We start from the raw sequence: 18,638 nt of genomic DNA, 5'->3' as shown, positions 1-18,638 counted from the left end.
GGGGCCTATTTGTGTTATTTATCCATGAGGAGCTCTATTATATGATATTATTGCTTTAAGAGCATTTAGTTTATATTATTGTTTCGAGAGTACTTTGATGATATTTATTATTTTGAAAACACTTTGATGATAATTGTTGCTTTGAGAGCACTTTGGTGATGATTACTATTTTAACATGTTTTACTTGAAATGCTCAAGTTAGGGGCTTGAGCTAATTTTATCACTTTTTAAAATGATTTAAACATCTTTCAACTGATTTAGACATCTTTTAAATGATATATACATCTTTTCAATTGATATTCTTGAAGTAGAAAAAACCCTAATACCCTATTTGTATATATAGGGAATAGGGTAGAACAAATATACTTAGGGAATAGGGTAGAAAATATGTTAGTATAGTATAGTACATATGGATGAGACGACAAGAAACGAAAGCCAGAACGATGGTTCATCATCAGAGGGACTGACGCTGCGACTCTAGACATGTGTAGAACACAAGACGGATAATTATGACTTGGAATTGGAGTTTAGCCCTCTTTTATACCATTCTCTTGAGATCCATCTTGCAAACACCCTCCTTATGACATGACACGACATAACACAATATATGAATGAAATTCTACTTCGCTACTCTCCTCAATTTGAGTGCAATCATATAAGTAATTAATTGCAATTTGTATATGTGGGGATTTAAAATACAAATGATAAATAAGCATTTATATAGTTGTTGCATTATTCTGTTTTAATTCGTAATTGACCGTCAAATAACAATTTTTTAAGTCTTAAAGTTTAGTCAACTAACACATGGATCAAAACTGCAATAACAATGGACAAAAACCGCCATTTACTTTATACATATAATGATCACCCATCCTCCTTCCTAAGCTACTCTAATTTTCTAATTTTGGAGTTTGTGGAACGAGAAAATTGAAGCTCGTAAATTTATTTATTTTATTTTTTGGACAATCAATTCTTGATATATCTTTTAATTGTGTTGCTATTATGTATCTATAGACGCAGAGACAAAGAGAATTCACAGACAGAAAATCATATCAAACTATCAAGTACATACATAACAAATAGTCAACTATTATCATTTTTTAAGTTTAATCGTGACCAAAAGAAGATCATTACATATAAGCAATATAATCATAATTGTATTCCTTTCATAGTACGTACACACGTAATTGTCTTCCCTATCTTTCAGCCTCTACACATGGTATTATATACTATGCATGCAATAAAATTTTTTGTGCCTGCATTTATTAAGGCAATTAGTGAGAATTCAATGAAAAGCTTCAAAAATATAATGTTTGAACCCTCTCTAGGTGTTCTAACATTTGAAATGATTTAACCACGTTTTTGTGAGGAGGTACATACTCTCTCTGTATAATTTTTTTACTTTTTCTGTTTTCTTATCAAATTGTGATCATTGTTAATTAATTAGCTAGAAAATTTTGAAAAGTGGATTCGTGAAACAAAATTCAGAATCATGCGTCCCAATACAGTGAACAAATCTGAAGATGTTCTTGATGACTTTGGTCTTCAAACCATGCTTCAGAAATTTATGGAGTATTTTATACGCCCTATTTCAAAAAGGTAATTAATAACTAATTAATTATATGAACTAAAAAGTAATTAAGGAAATGGATCTTTATTATTCTTTGATATAATTGTGCAGAGCTATTTGTTGAAGTTGGTGGATCAACACTCAATAGCCATCATAATTTTGCCGTTGAGTATGGGACAGATAGAGATATTGACTTGGCTGAGCATGTTTGACACCTTTCAGATTTAGATAAAAAAATTCGTTGACGCACTTTGATATAAAAAAAAGTGTATTCATAAAAAAAATGAAGAGATATTGGGTAACATTAAAGGGTTTTTCATAAGTGAAATTTCTTTCTACCATAAACTTAAAAAGGTTTCCTGGTATGCCGAACAATAATAAATAAGTAATAAAACATTAAAGTAATTTAAAAGAATTCAATTATTCTTAAATACTATTATCTAATTGATTAATTTTATAATTTCTTTTTCATATTCGATATGAATATGTATTTGGCAGTGATATTTTATATGCCCCTTAAATATTCTAAATTGCTAATTATTGTGACTTGTAATACTAAATGAAACGCGTTAAGCTTCTCTTCCTCTCCTCTTCACTTATTAAGTGAAAAATAGTGTGTTTTTAATAGATAAATTGTATTTAAAAAATTAAAACATTATATATCCAAATTTACAGTCACAAGTAAAAAATACTACTCTCGAAATTTAAATTTTACTACATGAATTGAGACAAATTAAAGGGCGTATAATGGAAAACCTTTTTCAAACTTTGTATTTTTTGAATATCCTAAAAGCTTCCATTATCAGGTCTCCATGTTGATGATGTCGAAGTTACTTTGAGTGTGTGTGCTTGGGGAAATAATTCACTGGTGGAAAAACATGTAAACACTGAAACACAATCAGAGGTAATTGTTACTTAATATATAGTTTAATTATTCTCAAGTTGATTAATGGAAAGTCGTATTTCGCAATTAATCAAAATAATTGTTCCTTCAATAGGAGATCTTTGATTATTCGTTCATTGTGATTATCATAGACATGGTGCTAGAGCCATAACAATGGAGAGGAGGATCAACTTGTTGATGTAATGCAGAAGGTCTTCAAAAATTATATGCAAACTAATGATTATGTAGAAGAAGGTAGTATAATACCAATTATCAAAAATAATATGCAAACTCATAATCATGTAGAAGAGGGTATGCAGTTGCAAGAAATTGAAGAGAATAATCTCATGATTATGCATATATGAATACCTAATTACTACTTTCATATTACACTAATATCGATTACTTATTACAAATTTACAATTACTTTGATTTTTAATTTGCAGCTCTGTCTTTAGAGAGAAGAGGAAGTACCAAACAATTTTTTCTAACTGATGTGCAGAGTGCAAGCATGACAAAGAAGAAAGAATTAGGCAAAAAGTTCTAATTCATTATTGTACGATTACCAATTAAAGATAAACAAAAATATTAGAACTAAAGAATTTTTAAATATAAAAATGTATAACTAATATTTTGGATTCACTTAAGAAAAGATATCATATAATTTTGTATTCGTGATATATGATTGAACTAAGACATACTTAACTCATTATATATAGTGGTGACCAATACATATTCTAAACTATTTTTCTTATATTTTTAGGAGATGCATAACTAATTTTTTTTATCCATTTTCAAGAGCTGCCTAGAAGAGGAGGGGGAAAAGTTAGTAGGGTTGATTGGGTTATAAGATCCTGCAAAATTTAGCTATATAATTATAAATTTGAGATATATATATAAAAATTGTTTTTATATTATTTTATTTTATTTCAATTTTCACCTATACTCTAACCAAAAAAAAAAAAAACCTTTCACCTATTATACAGAATTAAATTCCATCATCAAATCCGATTTCCTTCTAATTAGTATATGATAGATGTTAGTAGTTTTTGTGGTTTGCAAAATAATCTTTACACTAAATTGAACCATTTATATTTAAAAGAAAGAAATAGATACAAAATAAGAATGAGCATGGAGGATATATAACATCATCATGATTTTTTAAATTTATCAGCTTCTAATCTTTAGTTTCCAATACCCTATCTATTCCACCGCAACTTATTTTTTCGTCTATTATATAATTATTAGCGATAGAGGAAGGGATTCAGTTAGTAGTTAGATGACTCCAACAAAGTCATAAATTACTATTTTTAATCAAAAGAAATAATAAATTTATGATAGTTAAAAAAAATTATAAAATATAAAATAAAGAGAAAGTTTAGAAAGAAAATATAAAAAATAAATAAATAATGCAATATCATTCCCACAAGTCGATCGCCATTCAATAGATTTGCAATATCATTCTTCGACCTTAATTATTAAGAATTAAAAAAATAATATGAAATCAATGCACATTTTTTTTGAGCTCTTCTCAACATCCATACACACAAGTCAATAACCTTTATTTTATTATTAAGTCAAATTAAATTATGAATATAATAAGTACGTATCTAAAACATAAAAACTTAAAAAATTTAATGTGATTATTTCTACAAAGTGTATTTTTGATATAACTTTAAGGGGTTATTTGGTGTGAGAAATAAAAATAAATAGTTCGAAAATAAAAAAAAGATTCAATAATAAAAAAAATTATGTCTTATTTAGTTGCTAAGTTTGGAATAACTTATCCCACATTTATACTAAGATAAATTACCAAACTACATACGCATCTTTTATTACCATATTTGCTAAAAGTCCCAACCCTTTAAAAAATTTACCAAAATTTCTTATTTTCAGTTTACCCCTTCATATTCCGGATACATAAGTCAAAAAAATTCTCTCTCCTCTAAATCATTTTCTCTCGTTCTCTCTCCATCTTCAAGATCCAAAAATTTAAGGAATTTACTGAGCATATCCCGAATTTCTCGCCTAAAATCACTCACACGAGTTAGACTATCATCTCCTTTTGATTCTCAACTACATTCTCTCTATTTTCATAGCTTTACTTCTTCTGATATATCTGTGACCTGATTTCCAATAAACAGTCTGCAAATTGAATTCATTTAGGAAAATTCTGTCCTAATAGAAAGGAGCAAACGAAGCATGGTACACATTGCTGACCTGGTGTTTCTCCGAGCAGTAGTGTATTCTTCGGCAACCACCACAGACTTTATCTCCTTTCCATTACCACACCAGCCACAGAGAACAGCTGAGAAATGAAAGACAAGATGTATTATAAAAGATCCAGGACATTTATGTGTAGATATTTTTGGGTAATCAATTAATATGGAGTTGAAAAAAAAGGTAAGGTCAACAACTTCGATAGATAATTTATTTTTTTTAAATGTAGTTTTTTCTGAAGATTCACTGCTTCTGATATATCTTGTTTATGTATCAGATTCTCATGTATCAAGCTTTAATGTTTCTGATACATCGTGTTTTTGTATCGGATTCTCATTTATCAAGTTTTACTGCTTCTGGTACATCTTGTTTATGTATCAGATTCTCATGTATCAAGATTTAATGATTCTGATACATTCTGTTTTTGTAATAGATTCTCATGTATCAAGTTTTAATATTTCTGACATATCTACAACCTATATCAATACAAGATGTTATGTATCAGATTCGGTACTGCATATTCATCTCGATTCACTTGATGAAAAGCGAATTTTGGATGAATTTTTTGTTCGTAGTTATGCTCTATTTTTTGAGTTTTTCTTCTTCTTCTTCATAACTGTTACGTTTTTTTAAAGATTATTTCCTTTAATTAGCACGGTAATTGATTGAAACAATCAATTTTAATTTAAATTACGTTACCATTCATAAATAACTCAACAATATTAATTATTCTACACCAAATTTCTGATGTATCAGCAAAATAAGTAATGTATCAGAAATATGGGGAAAAAAAGAAAAATCGAGTAATTTAAGAAAAATGAGGAATATATTATAATTGATTTTTTCACTATGAGATTTAGATAAAATATATTCTATACTATAATAATGAGATAAGTTATTTCATATGCATATTGAATAATTAATATCAAAATAATTAATCGTATAATAATTTGTTTCCAAAAAAGTGACCCAGGTATGAATTGGAATTAGATAAAAGTATGGTATACTTGATAATTATGCTAATGAGCATATGCTACGTGGCCTCCTATCTTTCACTGTTTCTGTCGGAGATTTTTACAATGATTGACCAAAACTAAAAAAATACTGTTCTTGTTTTCTTGATTTGAGAAAAATGGCAGTTGTTACAGTGTTAAGGGGCGTCTCTCATGGCCGCTTACCACTATTCCCTCACTCTCAGGTCTGCTTCAACTAGTACCACTTTTACCATCTGGGTATATTTTGAATCTTGAATTAAATTTCATTTTATTTTGCAGTTGCCAATTGTTAGACCAAGAAACATTCCTTATCGGAATCGGCACAATGTTTTGCGAATTTTTGCTCGTTATTCACAGGCACAGGATCTATTTACTTCTCGTCTTCAAGGTGCTTCACTTTCTGCCTTCTTCATTTTTCCCCCTATTTATTTCATTTAAACTCTTCAATTCCCTTTACCTTTTCCCCAATAAGGAAAAAGAATGAAAAAAAATAATCTATCTTTATGTTATTTTAATTCACCTCATTAAGGGCACAGAATCAGTTTGGCACCTTTTTATAGGCTATGAAGATAAGAAGCATTTGAAAGATGTGTATTCTGGATTACGTGGCAGTTTGTCATTGTTGAGCTTAACTCAAGATATTTTTTATTCTGGTAGATCGTCTAGAGAACTTGCCAAAACTTGTGGAGGATATTGTCCAAACATCTCTAAACACAGGTCCTCGTGGAGCCTTAAGGTTAGCTCAGGGTGTCCAAGCTGTAGTTGGAGTAGGCAGTGAGTGGCTGCAAGATGTATCTAAGGTAACAGCTTCTAAGTGCTAATAATATCAACTGATTGTCAATAAAAATCAACTTTATAAGTAACTAATAAGAAAATTTTATGGTGTGGTTTTGTTTTGTCAACATATTTAAAGGAGTAATTCACAGATTCACTATTGAATGTATGTTGTTTCCCAGGTCCCATTAAGGTTCATGATGTTCTGAATTAAATTACTTATTAATGTATAAAATGAACTTTTGTAAGTGTGGTAAAACCATATACCAACTTGGGTGGTAGTCATCTCTATTGCAAAGCTTCTTTAGTCGAACTCCTTGAGCTTTCAAAACCATGCAAATTGAGAATCAATAATTCAACTTGTACTTGAGCAATATTTTTAAGAAAAGCTTCCCATTTCCAGATTTTGATGACTTATCCTACTGGTCAGAGGATATACAAATGTAATTTGTTGAACTTGCTGGAGGTTGTTTTAGAGTTGCCAGATATCTGTTGATCTAAAGCACCCTACTCCACAACAAAAAGGGAAAAAAGCTGCTTCTTCTCTTTGACTTATCTTTTCCAATAATCTAATTCACTAAGTTCTTTCATAGATATAGACTCTTAACAGTTATCGTCTCTTTAATTTAATTATATTTTACTTTTTAGACGGCAAACTCATCCACGGGACTACCAACTCAGCTGCAGCTTGGGCTATTATCTCCCTTATATTTGAGGAAATTGTTTGAACGCATGGGTGCAACTTATATCAAATTAGGTCAGGTAAGCATGAAGCAAGATCATCTTACTTTCTGTCATGATCTTTCATTACATGCCAGTGACGCATGACTTATACTTTATTGCCATACCATTTGCAGTTTATTGCATCCGCACCCACATTGTTTCCACCAGAGTATGTTCAAGAATTCCAGTACTGTTTTGACAGGGCTCCTGCAGTTCGTTTTGAACAGATCCAAACAATCTTGTGTGAGGAACTAGGCAGACCAATTGATACCGTGTTTGAATATGTTGATCCCACACCAGTTGCCTCTGCATCAATTGCTCAGGTTCATGATTTTTTAAATTTTTTTGGTGCCTCATGACAATTGATGATTCCATTCTTCAAAATGTTTTATCATCTGCTCTGTTAAATGGCTCAACTATGTTAAATTTCCAGGTGCATGGTGCAAGAATAAGAGGCACAGGAGAGGATGTAGTGATAAAGGTTTTGAAACCTGGAATAGAAGATATTTTGGTAGCAGATCTGAACTTTATTTACATTGCAGCACGTATCCTGGAGTTTTTGAGTCCTGATCTAAGCCGTGCATCTCTGGTATAATGCATATAATTTTTTAACAATTTACTGTGACTGCTGATATGATTATTATTTTTTTCTAGAACTTCTACTCTGGTTATCTTTCGACGAATGATTAAACATTTATCCTCAAATTCTAAGAAAAAGCATCCCCCTGCCTCTTTCATCAACAAAAGGAAAGAGGAGTGGTTCTTGAAACACATACTACTTTCTGGAACAACTTCTTAAACTAAAGTAATGGGCATCTCTAACACCATAGCTGAAATTTAAACCTGTTCAATGTAAATCCTTTCCGCTCATTGCTCGGATTATCCGTTGTCAGATTGAAATGTTATATAAATTTTGGCAATAGGTAAAAGCTGTGGCCCTATTGCATCTCTTTCATTAATGCGATAGTTCAAATTATACTTTTGTTTTGTATTTTTAATTTTTGTTTATTGCTGCTCTACTTTAATTTTGGTGTCATTTTCTTGTGAACTTGTTGGAACTGGAGCATGTTCCATATAAACAACATTTTTGCTTTTGTCTATGTCTCACCCTTCCTCAACACCCTGTACCAAATTTGTTTCCTTATATGCAAATTTTATACAGGTTGCTATTGTCAAAGACATACGAGAATCAATGCTAGAAGAAGTTGACTTCAACAAGGAGGCTACGAACATTGAGTCATTTAGGAGCTATTTAGTAGCCATGGGACTTACTAGGCAGGCCACTGCTCCAAAAGTCTACCGTCAATACAGTACTAAGCGTGTTCTGACTATGGAGAGGCTATATGGAGTACCTTTGACAGACTTAGACTCTATTAAGTCACTGGTTTCCAGTCCTGAGACCAGTCTTATTACTGCCCTGAATGTTTGGTAAGACTTCTGATCTTGTTTTAGTCTGTTTGGCTCTTATGTTCAGTTTACTCTGACCAATAGAGTTCGATTTCTATGGCCCATATGCAGGTTTGGAAGTTTGCTCGCCTGTGAATCTTTCCATGCTGATGTACACGCTGGCAATTTGTGGCAACTACGTGATGGACGTATTGGGTTCCTTGACTTCGGTACCCCACACTTCTTTTCTTTTTCCATCCTTCTTTTGGGTATTTTTTGGCTACTAAGAGATCAAAAGTTTGTGTGGGCAGTGAATAATTGGTGTCAGCTGCTTCATATTTTTATGTGTTTCTTCAAAATATATGTCTTTTTTCTTTTTTTATCTGAGCCAAGGGAAAGCATGACAATCATTTAAGAGAAAGAAAGTGCATGAGAATAGTTGTCAGATAAAGGCTACTAGGAAAATGCACAAGAAACGGAACTTATGTTATAGTGGATATTCTGCTTAGTAAAAGGAATAATTGGTTAAAACTGTCATGTAGCAAGATGCTCAGTTTTGTACAAAGTTCTTACTGAATACATCCTCTGTTCCAACCTGCGTGGCAGTGTTTGACTGGGCATGGAGGTTAAGAAAGAAAGACCTTAGAAACTTGTCGTCTAACACAAGCCATAGGCATTTGTGTTGTTATAAATCAGCTTAACGACAAAAATGAGAAGTTTAAAGTTAAATTGTTTCTAAATAAATCTATTTGGAGCAAATTAAAAAGTAAAGTATGCTGACGGAGGGAGTATTAGTTATCTACCTGATTTTTTGTAGAAGCTTATATCTATAAATGAAATGGAGTCTTAGGATCACCAACTTTTGCTAGCAAATAGTTTATCAACTTGGACGGCAAAGCAATTTCTGACCCATTTACCGGTTGAAAAACTGTTGACTGGTCATCATGGGTTCTTTTTCTTAACTAAGGGTTCAGAAAACTGTGTCGGTCTCATTCCTGATCAAACTTTGATAGATTATTTTGCTCTAGTTTTCCAATGAGAATGTTATTAGCAGTAGTTTGATTTATTTAACCACATCGATCTTGTGCAGACTCTACATTAAGTTTTTCCTATGGTTGGGGTATGGGCATGCCTATTGAGTTAAAACTTCCCTGTTAACATCTTTTCAGTCAAATGGAAATACTAAAAAAAGTTAAGGATTTTGTAAGCAGGAATTGTTGGTCGTATATCTCCAAAGACATGGGCTGCTATGGAAGTGTTTCTGCAATCTATAGCAATTGAAGATTATGAGTCGATGGCATCTGCTCTAATTGACATGGGTGCTACTGGAAAGGATGTGGACTCAAAGGCTTTTGCAAGGGACTTGGGGAAAATATTTTTATCAATTCAGGTAAAATATAAGATCCAGCATAAGTGCTGTAGATTCTGATGATAGTTCATATGCTTCTGTTGACTTCTCGGCTCTTAAGGATCCTGTGTATACTTGTCCTTGGGTTGGGGTCGGCTAGTCAATGTTTATTGGCTACATATGGTTCATCAACCAAACAGCTATATTTTTGAAGGCTGCAAGACTGGAAAAAGTTATCATATTTCTCCATCATTAACTGACAAATAGAAGGACGTCCATAAGCGAGAGAGTAATCCGAAATGAATCAAATCGAGGTGGTTTTGAATTCTATCATGTCAACCTTGTCCTGAATCTAGTCAACTGTAAATTCATAGACTGAAGTTTCGAATATGATGGATATCTTATTATTGAACTTCCTTTGTCTGGGATCAATACCTCGGTCTAGGTCCGAGATAATCCTTTGTTCCATAGCCCAGCTCTCCTGCCTGGAGAACCACAAATTCCACGCTACAAAATTTTGATTTCATTGGACTAGCTGAGCTTTCAACTAGTAATTTTCTGACCCATATCGTTATTTCTACACAGGGTTTAGATACAGAAATCATTGTTGCTGCTGCCAGGGACTCGAGTACAAATGCTACAACTGTTGCTGCCAATGTAGCATTTGATGAGAGACAGATGAATGCACTATTTCTGGATGTGGTAAAAGCAGTTTTAGCTCTAGTATTAATCTATACATATTCTTTTCCACAGCTATGGATTTGTGCTTCAAAATTATGATGTAACCAAAGTCAAATAGCCCTATCACTTTCCTGTTTGCTCTGAAGTTTGCATGATTAATAAAAGCAAGGGCATTTTTCTAAAACTATCCCGTACTCTTTTATTTTTCTTCTTTCTCTAGTACTCAAGATGTCCTAATATTAGGCTAATCATATGTGGAATGAACAGTTTATTAGATCTCCAGTTCCAAATGTCAAATAGATGCAGCCAGCAAAAAGAGTTGCATTTTTGTGTTCTAGAAATCTTTTATTATACAAAATGCTGAACTAGTACATAGGCTGAAATACAAATGTTTATATGTTTTTTCACTTTGGTGTAAGATACAGAATGTTTATGATTTTAGCACCTTATTAGTATTGATTAGCTCCCTCCATTTATAAAGGGACACTCAGTTCTTGCTTGTACATATTCATGCACTTTCTAGATTCACATTTGTGGAATAAGATACTTACAGATGAAAGAAGTAAAAATAAAATGATGTTATTTCTCTCCTTCTTGTCCGTGTAACCTTTATTTTCTGATCCATGTTCTTCAATGTTTGGCAGGTTAGAGTTAGTGAATCTTACGGATTGAAATTTCCTCGGGAGTTTGCACTTCTGATGAAGCAACTTCTCTACTTTGACCGCTACACCAGACTGTTAGCTCCAAACATGAACATGTATCGAGATCAGAGGATCAAGCTTGTCTCTAATCAAAGACGAAGGAACATATATCAATGATGATTGTAAGTCACACCAAGAGATCATTGCCCTTCCTGAGATTTTCTAATATACTAATATACTGTATATAATAGTAAACTTTACACAATAGAGGGGAAAAGAAATTGCATCATATTTTCTGATGTATGATGTTGGTTGATGTGTATCCCAATATTTGTGGGAAGAGAAATTTGAATTAGAACTTTTTGTTCATTCTCTGCCCTTACAATATCTTTGGCTTTTGCAACAGAAAATCAGTATATATTAACTAGAATGTGCCTGATGGCTGACTAATTTATGTAAGAATAGATCCACCCATACCCAATTTTATCCAAACCCATTTCAAGTAATAATGGTAAAACTGTTGTTATGAACCAGCCTGCGCCCAATGTAGATACCTACATGGATGCCACACAACTAGTTATTGGGTGGAGAAAAGCAAGACAAAGGTTGATTTGGGACCCAAGACCAATTAACTACTAGCTAAAAGGAAGACGGATGAGAAAGAACAGTTTATGCGTATTGTGAAGAAATTGTCTGTGCCTCTTATCTTTTTTTGTGTAGTCTAAACTTCTCATCTTTGTTCTTATCTCTATCTTTAGGTTAATTGTAATTTTAATAGTTCTATTGTAATTCAGTAGTTTGAGAGTTGTAATTATTATTCTAAAGTTGTAATCACGTTCCCGTTCTTATTAATATAGTGAGGAAATCGGGTTTGTTATAACTGCGATAAGAATGTCTTTTGAGTAATCGTCGTTCTGTGAGACCATAATGAAAACACACTTTTTGCTCAACCATAAAAATGAAAACGGTTGAACGCAACAAACAACATATTCAGTGTAATTTCACAACTGGAATGGTTGTGTATGCGGCTTTACCCCAACATTGTGAAGGTAGAGAGGTTTTTTTTGATAGACTCTCGGTTCAAGTGAAGCATATAAAAAATATTGAAGAAAAAGAACAATAGCAAGGACAAATAGTATGATAAATGAAATAATAGTAAAATCGAAGAATACGATAATATTGATAAGGGAATTAAACAATGCTTCCAGAGACGTTGAACAAAGAAGATACTTGTTTAAATTCTGTGATGGTTGTGTGACTAAATCACTTCTTTATCCAGGTAAATCATTCCATGTATATATAGCTTAAGTGGTTGCGTATTCTTTCTTTCTAAATAATAAAATAAAAAAATGACGACTTATAAGTTCTCCATGCTTTATGAGGTCCTAATTGCAATTCCAATTAGGCAGACAATCCTAACTATGAACTATCAAAAGTGACTACGATCAGTTATTAATTATAAACGTGACAAACTGCAAGGGAACTAATTCCATTTTGGAGAATGACGTATACAATACTTGAATATCCGATGTAGCTCTTTCTGTAGTTAAAAAGGGAATAAGGTGAGGACGAGAAAGAATAACGTAAAAGTAGTCATAAAGATAAAATGAAGTATAGAAGATAAAGAAGAAAGACCGAGGAATATGTCCTTTATTCTAAATATGATAAATACATATAATTATCATCACACAAATAACTGTATTTCCAGACACTTCTACCATGAACACCTCAATTTTTCTATACAACCTACAAGCTGCCACTTTGATTCAACTGTACATAGTGTGTGAAGTGAAAAACTACAGAGAAAAAAAAATGATACTCAAGATATACAAATGGATGAGCACCTGAATGAAATATTGTTTGTGTTTCAACATCTTTACCACCAAGAAAACTGTTCCAAGAAAATCCCTTTACGCCAAGTATCTATCAAAAAAATGACCTTTTGCTCTTTGTTGCCTAATGACCTGCCTCTTTCTTTTTTGATCCTTGCTTCATTTCCTGGAAGTTGAGCAGTCACCAATGTATCACTTCACTTGCCGAATTATAACCCATAAGACGATGAAGAGGAGAGCCTCCGTTTGGTCGTACTTCCTCAATTTCTGAAGATGATACTTTTCCCCACTTGGACATCTTAGCCGAAGGCTCTGGTGATCCAAAGGTCCCCATACGAGGTTCCCTCATAACAGATTTCATTTTTCTATCTTTTGTGGGAGCAGAAGAACTACTAGAGGATAACTCTCTGTTAAAAGATGTCCTTCCAAGAGGTTGAATTGGAGGTAGTGAAGACTCCCCTTCAGTAGAGACGCTTCTGCAGAAAGATGGTCCCAAATCATCAGAGCACGATATTCGTTCAGTACGGGGACAAGAATTAAGATGATATTCATATGCCAGATTCTGTTGATCATTGGCACCAGTGTTGTCATCAACCTCACTTGGTGGAGGAGCTAAAGCCTCTGCATGGAATGGGACTACATGTATCTGGTTTTGGAGAGAAAACTTCAGCACCTTTCTACAAGCATTGCATCTAAGCTGATGGCATCTCCTTTTGAAAAGAAGAAAGTCTGCAGGCAGCTGTAGAAGTTCGTTGCAGTAGTAACAAGAAATTATTGGTGCTCCACCAGCTACTGGTCGGAGATGCCGCATTTTTGAGTATTTTTCTCGCAGATACAGTTTCTTCATCTCATGATCTTTGTGCCTCCTATCATCAGATTTTGTATCACGGTCCCATCGAGAATACTCAGAGCTTGAGTAATGCTGAGGACTTGAAGAATCAGACTGGAGGTGATTGCAACAGTTACAGCTGGAACAGGCAACCCCACGGCCATTGTTATAGTAAACTGAAGGATGCAGCTGCTCTGAAAAACGCCGGACTCTAGGGGAGCAATGCGAACACAGGCAATCAGCTTGGTGCCTGTAATGTGAAGCCTCTGCAGAAAAAGGTATTCTTGAGCTTTTAAGTTGTTGCGGCCAGCCTTTTTCACAACTGCATCTTACAGGATATCTAGAATAGGTCAAATCACCACTTACTTCACCGTCTTCCAAAGACTGATCATAGTATGAGGGGTTATACTCTTCATCCCTCATTACCTCTGCAGAAAACCGTCCATTGGCCATCCTTTTAGTGATACGTGTCTGGCGCAATTGATCTTCAAGTTCATACACCATTCTCAACAATTGTATTTTGTCTGGTTCTGAATCTGAGGGAATTCTGGGTGGAAGGAGACTAGAACGGTGGGTGTGGGTCATATTTTTCCGATAATTTGAAGAGTTTCCATGCTTATGTCCTGCATGAGAACCTGTTGAAATAAACGGAAATGCTGTGGCATGCTCATCCTTGTCCGATGTTATTCTACCTCCAGAGGCCTGACCACGTTTTCTAGACTGAGGCCATTCCTCACGACTCCAGTTGCTGCCTTCTGTAGCTTGATGACTCCTTCCTAGTAATGCTGTGGAAGAATTCATTGTTCGCTGAACTATCTTTGACTCACCGCTTATTGTGTGGTTTACTCGGCTTCTACCATCCAAAAGAAACTCTCTGGGGCTGACAGGGTATGCTTCCTTGAACTTTCTTACAGGTTGGTGATGGTACTGATCAGGGATATGATCATCCCCATCACATGAAGATGCACTGCCATCATAGGCATAGTAACTTCTGTGTGTGGGAGATCTGATCATATTCCTGAGATTAACAGGAGGCTCAGATCGACAAATATTTAGTGGTTGATTTTCTAACGTATCCATAGAGCTTATACGGTCAAAACCTGAGGGGATCTCTTTATGAAATTGGTCAAATTGCTCATGATCAGTAGTCATCAAAGTGTCTGATATGATGCTTTCATTCAAAATACTTTGGTACATGTCAGAGCATACAGATGACTGCTTCTCAAAGTCACGGGCTAACTCAGTAGATAAAGAGGTTTCCTTGGTGTATCTTACATTTTCAGAAGATTCTGCATTGTCACCTTGGAAATCATTTTGTCCCCTTCCAATGATTTGTTCCACAAGATATTTTCTTTCAATTCCATCATCATGTGCCCCACTTCCAGTAGATACTTCATCTCTGTGAACGACACATCCAGAGTAAGTAGAATTCTCATCAAGGGAGTTACTCTTATGATTAACTCCACTTCTATTTTGATCATTTACAGTGCAGTCATCCACAAGGAAGTTGTCTTCATCCAGTTCCAGTTGTTCTGTCACTTCAAGGGCTAAACCTTCCATATCTTGTTCAGTTTCATGGATTGGACATCCAGTGTCACTATCCAGCTCCAGTTTCTCTCTCTCTTCAATAGCTGAGCCTTCCGCATCTTCTTTGGCTTCAACAATTGGACTTCCCAATTCAGGACAAGTAAGTTGATCTGAGCTAGCAAGTCTATTGGAGAAGTTTTCTCCTCCTGCGAACTGGTGGTGATCCCGAGATTCATTTTCATATTGTTCTTTCTTTTCATCCAAAGAACAACTGTGTTTATCTCCTTTATGTACTGCAGATTTGGATAAAGAATCTTCATTCTCAAGGCAGCTAATCCCAGAAGAGCTTGAAAGCTCAGTGGAATTTAACTGTCGAGGTAGCTCCTTGTTACAGTCTCCAGCGCCCCCTTGATCTAACTTCCTCCATTCGTTCAGTGAAGAATCTCCTTTCGAAGGAGGACAAGCTTCTTCACTTGCGCTGCTTATTTCATTCTGATCAAGTACGTTGTTCTTTGTAGGAGCTCTTTTCCTATTCTTAGCTGCATCCAAGATAAAATTTGTGAGGAAGTCATTTCCACTTAAACCATAATCACTTATGTAAACTTCCCCCCTCCCCCTCTTTTCTTTGAGAATTAACCATAAAGTAAAAATTAGTTATCTAATTCTACTGGCATACTACATTACCCATAAATATCTACTCTCAATTGTTAAGGATCTCCAGACTCCAGACAATTGATACCACCAATAATTGTTCCTGTTCCGTAATTTTTATGCAACAAAATTTGTTCTTTAGCACAGAACTGTTAGTAAAGCTGTAAGAATAAGAGCTACCCATCAAAGGAAAAAAAGAAGAAGAAGAAGAGCTTAATCCATGTCCTTTAACAACCCTAGATCTTTTTGTTGGTTTTTCTTTATTTATTTTTCCTCCAACACTATACATATTAACATAGGATGGGAGCCTTGGCACAATGTAAGAGTTCAACCAGTGGAAAAAGTCTCTTACAAGCTAACCGAATGTCATGGATCAGCACTTGACGACAGCTTAGTGCGCTGGACTGTAGCATACAAACAAAATTATAAATATATTTGGAAAGAAAAATGACCTTGGAGAACTGTGCCACACCCCCCACACTTGTAGACAGGAATGTCTGGTAACTCGGGAAGAACCAATTGGCATTTGGGACATCTAACAAACCGAACTTTAGTGGTCATTTGATTACTCATGTCACTCATGTTAGCTAGTAGTAACAAAAACTGCAAAATAAACCAACTGATCATTAGCTAGTAAAGAATAAGAAACCAATTGAATATGAACAACAATAGTAGGTCAAATACCACTATGAAATAACTCAGATCATTCCTTTCACTTGCTTCTCTTTTCTTAGCAAAAACAAATACTGTTATAATTTGTTTGGCTTACTTTACTTTTTAATCCGTTTCAAAAAAAAAAATGTTTGTTTCGTTTTCCATTCTATGTTAATCCATTTCAAAAACAATTACTTTCTTTAACTTTGTGTCAAGTAATTGTAAGAGGTGGAACAAATAACAATTATGTTACTGTTGAATATAATCTGCTGATTCATAGAAAGATGGAGCCAAAAAGTAGCTAATGTTTCATTAAAGCGAAGGTATAGAATAGATCCAGAGAATAGAAATTGTACACTACAAAATCCAAAGTCAAAAGAAAGATAAGTGCAGAGTATTATAGAAAGTTGTAATCAAACACGAAAAAGGATGAGTTTCAGGTAATTTTGGATGAAAATGATGTAGTTGCACTTAACATAAGCCACAAAATACAATTAAACCTTTAGCAATCTACAAGGATGAAAGATCAGGTGAGTCTCAACAGCACAAGAATGGTGACATACCCTTTATTTATTTATTTTTATAGGAAAAATCTTAAAAGAAATAGAGAAAGTCATTTGGTCATAATTCAAGTTATATTTGAGATAAAAGAGAGGAAATTGGGAATGAGATATACGAACCTAGGAAGAAATAGGGTAGAAGAAGAAGATGTTTACGTTAACACCAAGTATTTGTGCAGTAGCATTATAACTATCAACGCCCCCACCTCATTTTTCTAGTCTTCCCTGGCGTGTAGGAGAAGGAGAAGCTTGTCAACCCACAAGTCCAAACTCTATTACAATGACTTCTTTTTCTGTGAACCGTAAAGAAATGGTTTGTTGTGAACGGAAGAAACAGGTAAAGGTGAAGGAGGAGAAAGTTGAAGTCCGCCATCAAATATTTAATGATGTCCACCACTTTAGTCTTAAACTAACTAGTAAAGTTACTCTTATAAAAAATATTTTAGTGCACCAAGCTATCCTATATTATACTAACACCACGGTCTTTTTGTTTTTAGTTTTTACACTAGAAAAAAAAAAGATAGTTACTCCTTTTTTATGCTATAATAAATCATATTTCCATCTAAACTCTAAATCTATTAACAAAAAATTCTGTTAAATCATTTATTTTCCCTTTATTTCATGTTCATATCTCTACACCCATCTTATAATTGTTCTAGATAATCTATAACTTAGGAGATTATTATTATTATAGTCACCAAAAATTAAAGATAAGATGAATAATTTGGGAGAAGGAAGGAATTTAATGCTAAGAAAGAAGACGCCCTAATTGAACATTTCTACGTGTTGTTGGGAGTGTAGGTCCTAAAAAGAAAATAGCCTCTCAAGTCATTCTCATTTCTTTTAAATATAAAAATAAATATATACAATTAATTGCATTGCATTGCTAGAATTAACTAAACAAATACATAATACGATTGGAAAATCTTTCTATTATGACCACTTCATTCTTATGCTCTGTTTTCCTCCAATAATTTCTTTTTTCCTGATCAAATATGATCATGGTAATACTTTTTCCTTCACTTTTATTGATAGAAAAATTTCACAAATAATCACTATAATAAATTTAATTAGGCTTTTTAGTTATAGTTTGTATATTTATGTATTGTAGCAATAGTTTAAACTATTTCGTTTGTATGATTTGCGGGTGAGTTTGTATAATTCGCGAGTATGTTTGTATAATTGAACTATTTTTATATAAACTCAAAATAAAGAATTTGTACAAACACAAACATCTGAACTTTAAATAGTTATACAAATTATATTATACAAAAGTTATACAAATTATATTATACAAATTTTGAATTATTAAAACATGTGATTTATACAAACTCGAAATGTAATTAATGTTAAATATTTGTGGA

At 33.5% G+C, this 18,638-nt stretch overlaps 2 protein-coding genes and 1 pseudogene across 5 annotated transcripts; 2 read left to right on the top strand and 1 right to left on the bottom strand.

The window, feature by feature from the left end:
* Positions 1-409: 409 nt before the first annotated feature.
* LOC129894670 (2-oxoglutarate and iron-dependent oxygenase domain-containing protein CP2-like) lies at positions 410-3,000 on the top strand (annotated as a pseudogene).
* A 2,705-nt stretch (positions 3,001-5,705) lies between these two features.
* On the top strand, positions 5,706-12,072 carry LOC129894286 (uncharacterized aarF domain-containing protein kinase At5g05200, chloroplastic). 3 transcript variants are annotated; one of them, XM_055969898.1, is made up of 12 exons: positions 5,706-5,871; positions 5,948-6,056; positions 6,326-6,468; positions 7,091-7,204; positions 7,300-7,488; positions 7,599-7,754; positions 8,328-8,593; positions 8,684-8,781; positions 9,763-9,941; positions 10,485-10,601; positions 11,225-11,403; positions 11,756-12,072. In XM_055969898.1, the coding sequence occupies exons 1-11, from the start codon at positions 5,806-5,808 to the stop codon at positions 11,396-11,398; spliced, it is 1,611 nt and encodes a 536-aa protein (XP_055825873.1). In that variant the 5' UTR covers positions 5,706-5,805; the 3' UTR covers positions 11,399-11,403; positions 11,756-12,072. The 3 variants fall into 3 exon arrangements, with proteins under 3 accessions (XP_055825873.1, XP_055825872.1, XP_055825874.1); XM_055969897.1 differs by lacking the exon at positions 11,756-12,072 and having other exon boundaries at positions 11,225-11,754; XM_055969899.1 differs by lacking the exons at positions 6,326-6,468; positions 11,756-12,072 and having other exon boundaries at positions 11,225-11,754.
* Positions 12,073-12,842: 770 nt separating this feature from the next.
* Positions 12,843-17,653, bottom strand: LOC129894215 (uncharacterized). Of its 2 annotated transcripts, XM_055969783.1 has the most exons (3): positions 17,395-17,653; positions 16,513-16,663; positions 12,843-15,948 (listed from the first exon to the last, which is right to left on the bottom strand). In XM_055969783.1, the coding sequence occupies exons 2-3, from the start codon at positions 16,640-16,642 to the stop codon at positions 13,235-13,237; spliced, it is 2,844 nt and encodes a 947-aa protein (XP_055825758.1). In that variant the 5' UTR covers positions 16,643-16,663; positions 17,395-17,653; the 3' UTR covers positions 12,843-13,234. The 2 variants fall into 2 exon arrangements, with proteins under 2 accessions (XP_055825758.1, XP_055825759.1); XM_055969784.1 differs by lacking the exons at positions 16,513-16,663; positions 17,395-17,653 and adding an exon at positions 16,094-16,495.
* Positions 17,654-18,638: the final 985 nt, after the last annotated feature.

This window comes from Solanum dulcamara, chromosome 7, assembly GCF_947179165.1.
Source record: "Solanum dulcamara chromosome 7, daSolDulc1.2, whole genome shotgun sequence".
Taxonomy (NCBI): Eukaryota; Viridiplantae; Streptophyta; class Magnoliopsida; order Solanales; family Solanaceae; genus Solanum; species Solanum dulcamara.
Note: the sequence above shows the minus strand (reverse complement) of the source record. Positions and strands in the feature narration are given on the sequence as shown.

Coding starts and splice junctions, on each gene's coding strand:
- LOC129894286 (XM_055969898.1), top strand. CDS start 5,806: ATGGCAGTTGTTACAGTGTTAAGGGGCGTCTCTCATGGCCGCTTACCA. Junction 7,205..7,299: donor CTTATATCAAATTAGGTCAG/GTAAGCATGAAG, acceptor TACCATTTGCAG/TTTATTGCATCCGCACCCAC. Junction 8,594..8,683: donor ATTACTGCCCTGAATGTTTG/GTAAGACTTCTG, acceptor GCCCATATGCAG/GTTTGGAAGTTTGCTCGCCT.
- LOC129894215 (XM_055969783.1), bottom strand. CDS start 16,642: ATGAGTGACATGAGTAATCAAATGACCACTAAAGTTCGGTTTGTTAGA. Junction 15,949..16,512: donor GTGTGGCACAGTTCTCCAAG/GTCATTTTTCTT, acceptor TCTTGGATGCAG/CTAAGAATAGGAAAAGAGCT.